This window comes from Mchenga conophoros, linkage group LG22, assembly GCF_057382185.1.
Source record: "Mchenga conophoros isolate Kocher_MC1m ecotype Shallow Benthic linkage group LG22, M_conophoros_male_GT1.1, whole genome shotgun sequence".
Taxonomy (NCBI): Eukaryota; Metazoa; Chordata; class Actinopteri; order Cichliformes; family Cichlidae; genus Mchenga; species Mchenga conophoros.
The window spans coordinates 16,327,990-16,340,584 of record NC_140546.1 but is presented as its reverse complement, the minus strand read 5'-3'; the positions used below and the strand labels follow the sequence as shown (position 1 = coordinate 16,340,584).

The window sequence follows — 12,595 nt, the reverse complement described above, 5'->3', positions numbered from 1 at the left end:
TTTCCTTATAAAAAAAGTTACTGCATAAGAACATTTCTGTCTCAAAATTTATTATACAAAGTATAATTGCCTGTGTCGCTCACATGTATGGACTACAAATCTGTGATCAAGTCAGGTTGCAGTGCGAGTGAAAGGAAAACCAATAGTATACGTCGGTTTGGTCACGTGGTATTTCTGACCAATTGCATTGTAGCTGAGAACGCTCGCTCGGTTGAGTTAAGTAGCGACAGCTGTTGAGGGAAGCTTCGTCGCTGGGACAGGTATTTTCAGTGTTTTTTCACCTGTTTACATACATATTTTTAATTCTTTAACTCACATATGTTACGGTGTAAACTCGGAGATTCCGTTGTCTGCTTTTAGAGGGAATGAAAAGACTCAAGAGGAAGAAACAGAACGGCGGAGTTGTGGTGAATGGGAATGGATCTTTCACAAGAGGTACGCGATGACAGCTAACAGACTTTGTTTTTGAAGAAGAGATACTACATTCAGTCGCTTAAGACGTCTTATTTTAAAGTTATACCGTTTTATTACGATGGCTGCTTCGATAACATCTGTACGTGCAGGCAAGCAAAACTAGACCAGACTAGACTATGTAGCTAATTCTAATTTAATCTAATATTACTGCAGTCAAGTGATAGCAACTAAAAATGTGCTGCTTTGTTTACAAGAGGGCAAACTTTAGCTGCTTGCGTGGCAGCCTGTCAGGCAGACTGGACTGCTTGGAAATTTACAGCTGACAGTCTGGCAGGGAGGAGACGGAAAAGGTGCTTTTGGTCAGCGATCCAGCAAAGCTGATACTTGTTTTGCGTTTAACTCACACTGGCTGCAATCTAAAGCATAGCATTTAGATAACTTTATGATCATTGATCCTAATGGCTTTGCTTGCGTAAATGACTTTTAAAAAAGGCAATGTCTTTTAGTATGAAATGAATGAAGAAACACCTGGTTTGTCTGTGCAGGTTAGTAAAATAAGTATAAATCTTTGGGTTTACCTTCAAAGCCATAATAGTGTGATTTTTAAACGTGATCCTCAAGTCTCTGTCCTTATCCATTTTTCTTCCCCCCTAACTTTCTTCTCTCTGTGGACGCTCTCGCACAACTCTCTGTTTCATCCATACCACTCGCTTTTACTTTGTTTTCTTACACCTCCATCTCTGCCTGTTTGTTACAGAGCCAGGTTGTGGGAGGAAGCAGAAGCTGGCTGAGATCCATCAGGCTTTGATCAGGTTAATATCACAGTGTGTCTCTAGAGTGTGCTTACTCCACAAAAACTGGACATGCACATTTAAGCAGATGAAGAGCAATTTTACACTCTTGAGCTATGTGCTGCCAGTCATGGGACATCCAGATTTGTGTATTATGTTCTAGGAGTGAAATAAAACAGGAAAATAGTTGCTTCAGCGAACATGAAAAGCCTGACAATCTTCTTCATCATTTTAGAAGCCTAAAAAGTGGATCTTCTTTTCAATATTTTCTATGGTAATAAATACCTCAGATAGTTCTACAACTCCAGGGCATAAGGCATATTTCCACTGGAGAAATCCCCTCTACCTTCTTATCCAATACACTATTTCACAATTAGATGGCACTAATTTATCAACAGACAATAACTTTTATACTAACATGATTGCACATGTGGTGATTACTCTGGTGTGTTCAGGAATATTATGATGTAATCATAAGGACCTTTAAACTGTGTCCTAAAATGTGTTATACAGTTAAGTCTACACGTTTTTGGGTAGTGATACTTTTTTTTTTCTAATGTTGCCTCTGTACATCACCCCAGTGAATTTCAAATTTAAAACTGAAATAAAACAATCAAGATGTGATTGAAGTGCTGACTTTAAGCTGTAATTCAAGGGGTTTCACAAAGATATTGCATTAACTGTTTGAAAATTATAGCAGTTTTTATAGCTAGTCCCTCATTTTCAGCAGCTCAGAAGTAATTGGACAATTGACTGATTAGCACTTTCATGGCCAGGCAAAGCCTGCTCCCTCATTAATTCATGACAAATTACACAGATAAAATATCTGGAGTTAAATCGAGGTGTTCAGTCAGGAGCTGTTCATCTGAATTTAATTTAGAAGTCCAAAATTGATGTTGATGAAAGTGACAGGGGCCATCATTAGTCTGAATAATCCCCAAATAAACCTATCAGAGAGCGAACACAGGAACTTTAGGAGTGATCAAAATCATGTGGTTCATCACTAGCCAGTGAATTCACTTGGCAAGATGATGCCAAAACAAGATCTTGCCAAATCAAGAACACTCTCTTTGTGAAGTAGGTGTTTCATTCTTAAGGTCTTCAATCAAAAGACACCTTCATGAATGGAAATGCAGAGGGTTTACAATAAGGTCCAAACTACTGGTTCATTCAAGAATTGTATTAGACTTTTCTAGAGAACATCTAAAAGAGTGGCAACAGTTCTGGAAAAAAGATGAAAATAAGATTAACTAGTGCCAGAATGATGGGGAGTTAAGTATGGAGAAGTAGAAAACCACTCATGATCCACATTATCTGTCAAACACAGTGTTTACTATGTTATGGTATGGGCATGTATGGCTGCCAGTGAACGCGGAGCACTAGTCTATAGTGATGAGACTCTTGATTGAAGCAGCAGGGTTCATTCTACTCAGATTCAGCCAAATTCTGCAAAACTGATTGGACAGCGGTGGGAATTCCAAAAGGGTACTGCAAAAACGGCTCAAGAGAGAATTATTATTATTTTGGGGGGATTCTCTTCAATGACCAAGTCATATTTGGTCATGCACATGTGTTCTAGACTTCAGGCAGTAATTTTTAAAAGAATTTTTATTAAACTACTTAAAATGACTCCAATTAAATTTTAGCCTGTGAGAGTAATTTAAATAAAATTAACATATAAATAGTGCTGACCTGTTGAACATAGTAATTTTTTAATTCTACAAAAAATGCATTAGCTGTTTTCTTAGTTTATTTAAATCAGAGGTAGGAGTTTCTAACTGGTACAAAGGTACAAATTTTAGATACTATGAGCAGACTGTAAGTAATATAAAAATTGTCTAATTTTGGCTTTTGAATGAACAGTGATCCAGTGGACATTGAGACCTTGAGGAGAGCGGCAGTCAGTAAAGGAGGACTGCTCACTGATGAGCTAAGGAGAAAAGTATGGCCCAAACTACTGAACATAAATGTCTATGAGCTACCACATAAACCTGGTTAGTATACACTTAACTTAATGCGTGGTTAGTGTTTGATGAACTGCATAAATAAGTAATAAATTAAGTGCTCCTAGTGCAAACAATGCTAGCAACAATAAGGGAAATATTTCTTTTGTTTTAGGTCGAGATGTGAGGGAGAACCACAAAGACTACAACCAAGTAGTCCTTGATGTCAGGAGGTCGATGAAGCGTTTTCCGAAAGGTGTGTGTGTGTGTGTGGGTGGGTGTGTTTTATCTCTAAAGATAGCAGCATAGCGCAATGTGCCATTTGTTAAACTGTAACCCTGACCTTACAGCAACATGGAGTTATCTTGTGAGTAATTTATAAACCAAGTTTAATCTTCACAGGAGGAGTTCCCACTTTTTTGAGCTGAGAGTGTTGTTGTATTTTAAATTCAACAGCACTACTGTTGTTTACAGAGTCAGCAAGCACGTTTGCCTTTAAAATCTTGCAACATAGCAGAATGAGGCCCATAGAAAACACTGGATTCTGTATTCTGAACTCTAATAATCCAATAATAAACACTTTCTAGTGTCACTTTTTGGATTACATAAATGCACTGCTCATTTGCTCTTCTGCAGGTATGCCAGCCACGGAGAGAGCAGTGCTTCAGGAGCAGCTCATCGACATCATACTGGAGGTTTTGAAGCGTAACACTCAGCTGCACTACTACCAAGGCTACCATGATGTGGCCGTCACTCTGCTGCTGGTAGTTGGGGAACGAATGGCCATCGCCTTGTTGGACACACTGTCTAATTATCACCTCAGGTTGGATATTTTATTTCCTGATGATTCTCATACTTTTATGTATAGTTAAAATGTTTTTCCAACTTCTGCAAGTCTTCTCTCTGTGCAGGGACTTCATGGATCCTACCATGGACAGCACCAAACACATTTTAAATTATCTAATGCCTATTTTGGAGCAGGTTGATTTGGAACTGCATGACTTCATGATCAGGTACAAAAAGTAGTGACCACTAGAGGGCACCACAGTGTTGGTTTTTACCTATAATGCTTACAGGGAGAGAAACGGCTAGTGTATTTGCAATTGAATTAAAATATTACTGAAAACACATCAGCAGTTGGAGTTCAGCTATCAAATGGTACAACAGCCTGTCTGTCCTGCCAAGGTGTACACCACATTTAACCTTATTTGCGAGATAAAGTTAAATGTATTTTACTAGTGAATTCACCTAAAAATGATATATGAACAATTTGCAGTTTGTTAAAACACAAAACAAAGGACGTCAAGAAATAGCCAGCTGCTGCAGATAATGTGTGATGGACTGCGGATGGGAATGTTTGCAAATCAATGAATCGAATCACCCTTTAAAGTATTTTTGATGTGTGCATGTCTGCAGTTTTTTTTTTTTGTTGTTGTCTTGTTGCCTGTTCATAATTGATACTGTACTGGCAACTTCCATATTTGCAAACTACCTGTCTACTTGCATACATGCTGACATAAACAGAAAAAGCACAAAAAACAAGACATTGCACTTGGAGAAAGACAGCAGGATAAACAACACCCTACTTCAAAGTTTCAGTCACCCTTTCTGCTGTGCGCTTCCTCTTCTCCTTGTCTGTCTTCTTATCTCTGCCTCTTTTATTCTGTACTTGTTCTTTTGCTCACCTTTATTTTTCTTTCTCTCCTGCTTCATTTTCAATCCCTACCCAACCCATCGCACATGCTCTTTGCCCTTTGCTCCTTCCCTCTATCGGTCCCTGCTTCTTTCCATTTGTCAGTCCCTTTATTTAGCACGCATTTGTTCTTTGTCGCTCAGTTCTCCTGTCCAGTATTGATCGGAAACTTCTAATTTGTTATTTTACTTGAGGCACAGTAGCAGGATATATGAGGTTGAAGAAAACATACTTTTCTTTCAGTTCTGTATTTTATATCTCAAGTGTTCAGGATTTCAGGATTATGACATATGTATTAAAGGCAATGAGTGGGGAAAAAAAGCTTTTGACCAACTCAGATCCAGAGGTTTTCTTTTTTTTCTGGTTTTGATCCACATGTCCTGTGTCATTGGATCACTTAAAACGGGCAGTCATATATTAAGAAAGAGTGATTGTACGTTCTCACTTTTCATACTTGACCATATGTTTAAAATGTGACTTAAAGGCATGAGTCAGGCAAACAAGTCTGACCTTTATTGTGGTCAAATGAATTTTTTTTTTTTTTTGGAGGGGTGGCTTCCCAAACAATGAAAGGTTCAAATGTGTCTTGTTATTTCATAGAAATTTAGGTGATAATTCATTGACTTCCAAAACTTAAGAAGTGGCCAAGAAAACAATCTGGTCCATCTTTAAAAAGAAGGAAAACATAGTCTAAGTTAGCAACACCAAAAGGCCCGGAAGACCAGATAAGACACTTGATTTTTACAAATTCTTTCCTTGGTTTAAAAAAAACAAAAACAAAAAATATCCTTCAAAATATCTAACCAAGTCAAGAACATTCTCCAGGAGGTAGGTGTGTCATTGTCAACGAAATGTCCAAACCACTGCTTACACTTAAGAACAGAAAGGCCAGATTAGACTTTGCCAGAAAACATCTAAAAGAGCTCTGGAAAAAGGAAACCAATATGAACTCATATCAGAATTATGGAAGAGAAGAGTATGGAGGAGGAAAGAAACAACCCATGATCCAAAGCAGACCTCATCATCTGTCAAACATGTGGAGGCAATGTTATGTCATTGGCATGTATGCATGCCAGTGGAACCAGGTCACTAGTGTTTATTGATGATGTGACTGCTGATAGAAGTAGCAGGATAAATTCTGAAGTGTACAGAACTATATTATCTGCTCAGATTCAGCCAAATATGGATGCTACTTAAGAGTCCAAAGGAAACTGCAAAGCAGCTGACAAGTTTCTCAAGACAGAGAAAGTGGAATAAAATCAAGGTCTAACAGTACAGGGATATTTGATGATGTTCTTTCAGTCCCCGTTTGTAAAATGTTAGTTTCTCAGGTTGCGTTTGAGCCTCTGATCTATAAAAATGCCTGCAATGTCTAAATAGTTGATTAAATACTTTTCTGTAAGACTTCTTGAATTACAGCTAAAAGTGTGAACATTAATCACATATTAACTATTTTTTAATCAAAATCTGCTGTGGTGGTGTACAGAGGCAACACTGTACAGTATATACTGTTATGGTTTCATAAATGTTTCTATTCTTGGATTTGTATTAAAATCTCTTTAATGTGGTCATCTGCTGCACTAAGACCCAGTGTAAATAAATGGGGATTATTTTGAAATGTGAATGATACAAAACCAGTCTAGAGAAGTCCGAGAATAAATAAATACAAAATAGTTCAGAAAGGATCAAACAGGGCAAATATGAACGTAGATATATGTATAAACAGGGTTACAAAAAAATAATCAAATGAAATGTTAAAATAAGGTAACATGATGAAATGTGCCTTTTGTCTTTAGAGCGGAGGTTGGAACCATCTTTGCACTTTCCTGGCTCATCACATGGTACGGCCATGTTCTCTCAGAGTTCAAGCATACCCTGAGACTGTACGACTTCTTCCTGGCCTCACATCCCCTGATGCCCATCTACCTTGCTGCTACGGTATGGGCGAGAGCCAATGAGGTTGTTTTGTCAGTAATCCAGAACACGTGAATACATGTTGCCACACACACACACACACACACACACACACACACACACACAGAGTGAGGCAGAGTACTGTGAAGTCATCAGACTAGTTAATTAGATACTTCCTAATGAGCAGATGAGAAAGAGGGGTACAGAGGGAGGGATTAAAGAGGAAAGGGAAAAAGAATGAGCAGAGAGAGCTGACTGATGTGAGAGCTTTAGTAGGAAGGACACGGAAACAGATTACAAAAGGAAAACATTTTGACTTTTTTCATCTGCTCCTCCACACTAACTGCTGCATGCCATACATGTGTGTTACTTCCAGCTGGATTGTTTCTGTCTGCTGAAGTATGTTATGTCGAGAGTGTACACAAGTCCTTTTGTTCCTTTGTGTTATTTAACTGTAGAGTCTGTGCATTTTGATTAGTGGCTTCTTGTTTGCACTTGAGGATGTTTTTGTGTGTGTGTGTGTGTGTGTGTGTGTGTGTGTGTGTGTGTGTGTGAGTGTGTTTAGAGGGGCTGGGCAGAGGGAGAGCTCTGTTTGAAGTGTGTGAAACAACAAAGCAGAATGTAGTTCATGTTTCCTCCCAGGCAGAGTACAGCGCACAGCATGGGGCTTTAACTCTTCATCTGCTTATCTGTCTGCAGTGCACTTACTGCGCCTCACAAACAACGCAAGCTAATGTACTATATATGCAGTCTAGTATTCAAGTGTTACCCAGAGTGATCTGCTTTAGGGTTAAAAGTTTTAACTGGTGCTTTGCTCCTCTTCTCCTCAGATTGTGTTGCACAGAGAAAAGGAGGTGAAGCAGACAGAGTGTGACATGGCCATGGTCCACCACCTCCTCTCTCGTATCCCCCAGGATCTCCCATACGAGCTTCTGATTGGCCAGGCACAGGACCTGTTCGAGAAGTACCCTCCATCATTACTGGCCAAGCGGGCAGCACTGCAGTCTCGCAAGAGGTGAGGGCACACCATTTTAATAAAGTTGTTAATTGGGCATTACTATCCCCTCAACCCACTCCTCCCTAAGCCAGGTTCTGCAGGAGGTTTCTTCCTGTGTAAAGGGAGTTTTTCCTTCCCACTGTCGCCAAGTGCTTGTTCATAGGGGGTCATCTAAACTCTGTATTATTTTAGAGTTTCTATCTTACAATATGGTAAAGCCCCTTGAAGTAACTGTTGTTGTTATTTGGTGCTTTGTAAATAAAATAGAATTTAATTGAATATTTAATAAATGCAGAAAATGCATGTAATGTAATGTCATTCCTTCAACAACTGAGAGTTGATGCTCAATAAGCACATCGTGACTGGCTCGGTGGTGCTGCTAACACACACAGGACATTTAGTGTGTGTGATTCTGTGTGACCATTTTTCACATTTTTAAACTTTTTAGGGGGTAGTCTTAGAGGCATGATGACAGTCTCCTTTTCAGTGTGTATCCTCAGCCATCAGTCGCTTTCTGCCTGTCAGTGTCCTTCGGTGTGGCTCATACAGTCATTGTTTAGGGCATGAAGTGACACAAGGCCTTGACTGACACACTGAAAGATACTGTCTCACCATACATTACCCTCTGAGCTTCCTATACACATGAGATATTGAGTTAGCAGTTCTCTGAAATTGTCTACCACTCACTTCCTCGCCTGTCTTTTTCCATCACTTTATTCATCAGACCATCTTTTCACATCATTCCAGTTATCCATGCTTCACCTTAGACCTGCCTCTGTTCTCCATCACTGACTAAATCTCCCTCTACTTTCCTTCTCTTCCTCTGCTTTCTTTAGCCGGTCCATCAGCACCTTCCAGGCATTTCAGCTCTCCACCCTCCACCAGAGGCCGGACTCTGTTCTCCAGCGTCTCACAAAGGCCCAGGGCTCCACCACCTCCAGACACGGTAAAAATAGCCTCTGTAATCTTATTACTGACTCTGAAGGAGGTCTTCACACATACAGAGTACAGACATGTAGATGGTTATGGTAAAAGTAAATTCTTTGAAGTTGGCATAATAATAATAATAATAATAATAATAATAATAATAATAATAATAATAATAATAATATTATTATCATCAACTGTGGAACTGTATGAAGAAAATTTGTTGGATGTTGGATCCTCAGTTTGTTACATTTGTTTTTTCCACCTCATGTAAACACAATTCTTCAAAACAAGGCAACAGCAAATATGCCATCGCCCACAATCTCTGCACCTCCCTTTGGGCCAATCAATAACAAGTAAACAAATACTGTAGCACCCCCATCAGACCAATCAAGTGCAAATTTGAATATGGCAGAACAGAACAAAAAGATGCATTATTCCCGTAGGTTTTTAGCAGCTTGTATAAGATGAACACGCAATCACAAACATGTTGTATCATTCCCCTCAGACTAAGCAGAGTAATATTAAAGCTTATTTACACAACTCCCCATAGTTTCATCAAAATTCAATTACAAGTGAGATGAAATGCATAACGGACACACAGAGGGCCGATCTATAGAACCTTCTTCTCTGCCTCTCATTAACTATGAAAAATCGTCCTTCACCTTGTAAGCAGTGGTTTTACAACACTATTGTAACTCAAGTCCAATTTTAGCTGATTTCATTGATCAAAGATATACCATGTGTTTGAAATCTTGGGGGGTGGGATTGCCTTTCTTTAGTATTTGCTGTTTTTAATTGATTCAAATTGCAGCCACAAAGGATTCAACAAAAATGGTGGATAGACACACTGGGAGTGATGGAAAAGGCAAAAAAAAGTCAGAAGTCAGTCTGTTTATTAACACTGGCTTTCCATTTTGGTGCAGTGTTATAGGATTGTGCTGCATAACTATAGATGCAAAACACTTGAAACTTTCACCCAGAGGTGCCAATAAAAACTGACTTCATGTCTGTGTTTAATCACTCTTTAACACAGCCACCTCTAGCTGTGGTTGGCACTGCAAATGTATAGAAAAGCTGTTTTACCTTTGTTCGGTTAAATTTGCCGCTCAGAACATTGAATTCCCAGAGCGGTTGTTATATACATGCCAATTTAAAGAGAGATCTACGGTTAAATACGTGTGACATCACCACCACCCAACAGTTTTATAAAATGAAACAAAACTGAGAAGTTTAAAATTCCACACACGAGGTCTGTGTTTAAATGTTAAATAATGCACTATTAATGCAGCCTGGCAGGAAACCTCCACGAAGCTTAAAATATTCAATTTTCGCTTAAAGTGTTTTTTGATTTGTGTTGATTTAACTCCATGGACATTTTTAGAAGATGTAGTCTGTTTGTTAGTGCTGAAGGGTGAACCTAATATTTAAAATAGTAGTAAAAAAAAAGTCAAACTACAGCATCCAAAATAATCATAAGACTGAAGCAGCTCCTTTCTAAATTTTACAAAACCGAAATATTGCAGTTTTTGTGCTCCTCCTTATTCTGTGCTCGCAACCTCCTGACACGCAGGCCTGGAAGCTGCGTTGCCCGGGGACCGAGGCCAGCTGTGGAGGAGGGGAAACAGGATGGTGAAGATGGCAGTGTGGGGGCTGTCCGCGACACTCGGGGCAGCCGTGTTCGCTGTGGCTCAGACCGCCATGGACTGGGGACCTGAGGCATTACTTCAACTGTTCTGACGTGGCGGTGGCGGTGGTGGGAATACAGACTATTCAGCAAGAACACTGACACTAAAGGATGAACTGAAGCTCTGCCATCACGTAATGTCACATACTGCTGTTTCTGATGTCATTTAGGAAAAAAAAAAAAAAAAAAAAAAGAACACTGACACATGCAGTATAGGTGCACATTTTTACAAACTTGAAGCTTATCTTGAGATGGTGAAGAAAATGAGGAGGAACAATATTGGTGCCAAACAGGTTGTTGCCACTAAACCACGTTGAACAAGCATGCTGCTTGTTTTCTATAATTCAGCCTCAGGATTCTTGTACACGTACGTGTGTGTGTGTGTGTGTGTGTGTGTGTGAGCAGGATACCTGAAGTAGAAAGCCAAACCGGTGACAAAGAGATGAAGGTCACAAATGGGTGCAAAGCAAAAGGGTTAGTTGTCATTTTGTGGCTCTTACAGTCTGGGTGACTTGCTCCTATATAGGAGGGGATTATGCATGTCCCCCTGTCAGCGGCCCTTTACATAAGGATCCGTCCGTGCACGTGAAACACTAACACATTTTTGCTGTTTCAGGCTGCTGCTATCTATTTCTTGTCAGCTGACTATTTTGCTGATACTTGTTTTTAGTTCATCCTGCCCGGTTTGTGTATTTCTGTTAAAGTGTTTCATTTGCTTTTTAGATCAGCAGCAATATCTGAGAGCCAAAAGTGCCCAAAGCCAGCACAGTGACACATGAGTACAAATTATTAAAGAGCGGCGTTTTCTGCTAAAAGCTTCTAGTTACTAGCAAAGAAGGGAAGTGAAAGAGAAAGATGGAGGTGGAGATTTTTCTTGTGAGCCTTGTATTAATTGCTTTACTCCAGGTGGCAGCCAGTTAAATTTACAGTAGAGCGTGACACACCAAATGAGCTTTTGCGCTATCAAAATATGAATGTTGCACTCAGTAACAAGGGTCGCTTTATGCAAGCAGTGATACTTTTTGGAAAATCATTTAGCAGGAGGTATTGAAGCAGTTTTTTTTTATGTTTTCAGTTGCAGTTTTGCTGCTGCTTGCTGCCCACCGCACTGAGTGAATATGGGGAAGAAACCAGTACTTTTACATTCCTAAAATATTTAGCAGGTTTGCGCTGACATCCACCCCGAACAGCCATCACTAGAGCAAAAATACCTCATCTTCATCTTTCTGCAGCTTAAAAATGACTGTTTAGCTTTAATCAGTGGACAATTTGAACAATTTCTGTAACTGAAAGATTTTTACGTAAATATATTTGTTTGTGCATCTCCCCGAATAGCAACACACATACTTAGATGCTGTTAATGCCAAAGCTAATCACAGAGTTTCATAGCCTGAAAAGCGAATATTAATAATAGAGGCCGCTTCCACCTGAGGTACACGCGTGGGTGTGTGAGGGGTTTCCTTCCAAACAGCGATGCATGCTCTCTGTTAGACTTAAATAATGAATAATTAATCAGCTTTTACAAGCATGTACCGAAGCTTCGCTGAAGTCACAACACTCCCCAGCCACCCAGCCTATCCCCGCTGCTTCCTCTGTCATCAGATATGAATGTATCACATGTTTGCACAGCTCGCCGTGCAGTCTGCCCTGTTGTTTTCTTCTGCGTGTGAAGTCAGCCGTGCACAATCAGTTGTGTCTACAGTTTCACTGTAGTAAATTAGAGCTTCTGAGCCCCAAGCATTCATCACGATGAGATAAGTTAATCATTATTTATATATATATATATATATATATATATATATATATATATATATATTAAAAAAATAAATAAATAAATAAATCCGAGGAAAATACCCCACAAGCTGTTGACTGGGTCTGCAAGTCAGTCGGTAATCCTGTGCTGGTTGATCAAATAGCCTGAGCTGTACATTTGATTGTCCAGTATAAATGCATTAAATGTGCACTTGTGCAAAAAGCGAGAAATGGGAAATGTTAGCTTTAGTTGCAGGCCAGTTTTGTTTCTTTTAAAAATGTTTGGGTCGTCTGTGTTTTTATCTATTAATGTTTTGTTTCATTCTATGCCTCATTAACAGTCAAATTGTTTATTTTACGAGCAACAATCTGATTGGCTATTTATTTAGATATGATATTAAATAATGACAGGGTTGTATGAATATGTGTTTAATATAACCAAATAAGAGGAATGGCTTAAATGGTTAATAAGGGTTT

The 12,595-nt window shown here is 39.2% G+C and overlaps 1 protein-coding gene across 1 annotated transcript; it reads left to right on the top strand.

The window, feature by feature from the left end:
• Window positions 1–206: 206 nt before the first annotated feature.
• Window positions 207–11,203, top strand: LOC146549198 (TBC1 domain family member 20). Its single transcript, XM_085262831.1, has 11 exons — window positions 207–260; window positions 361–435; window positions 1,172–1,226; window positions 3,069–3,199; window positions 3,324–3,404; window positions 3,785–3,971; window positions 4,060–4,161; window positions 6,638–6,779; window positions 7,586–7,770; window positions 8,589–8,698; window positions 10,253–11,203. The coding sequence occupies exons 2-11, from the start codon at window positions 366–368 to the stop codon at window positions 10,417–10,419; spliced, it is 1,230 nt and encodes a 409-aa protein (XP_085118957.1). The 5' UTR covers window positions 207–260; window positions 361–365; the 3' UTR covers window positions 10,420–11,203.
• Window positions 11,204–12,595: the final 1,392 nt, after the last annotated feature.

What these genes read in the sequence shown, in the direction of transcription:
- LOC146549198 (XM_085262831.1), top strand. Translation starts at nt 366, where the DNA reads ATGAAAAGACTCAAGAGGAAGAAACAGAACGGCGGAGTTGTGGTGAAT. An exon ending in ATCCATCAGGCTTTGATCAG is followed by an intron (nt 1,227 to 3,068) that starts GTTAATATCACA and finishes TTGAATGAACAG; the next exon opens with TGATCCAGTGGACATTGAGA. An exon ending in CTCCACCACCTCCAGACACG is followed by an intron (nt 8,699 to 10,252) that starts GTAAAAATAGCC and finishes CCTGACACGCAG; the next exon opens with GCCTGGAAGCTGCGTTGCCC.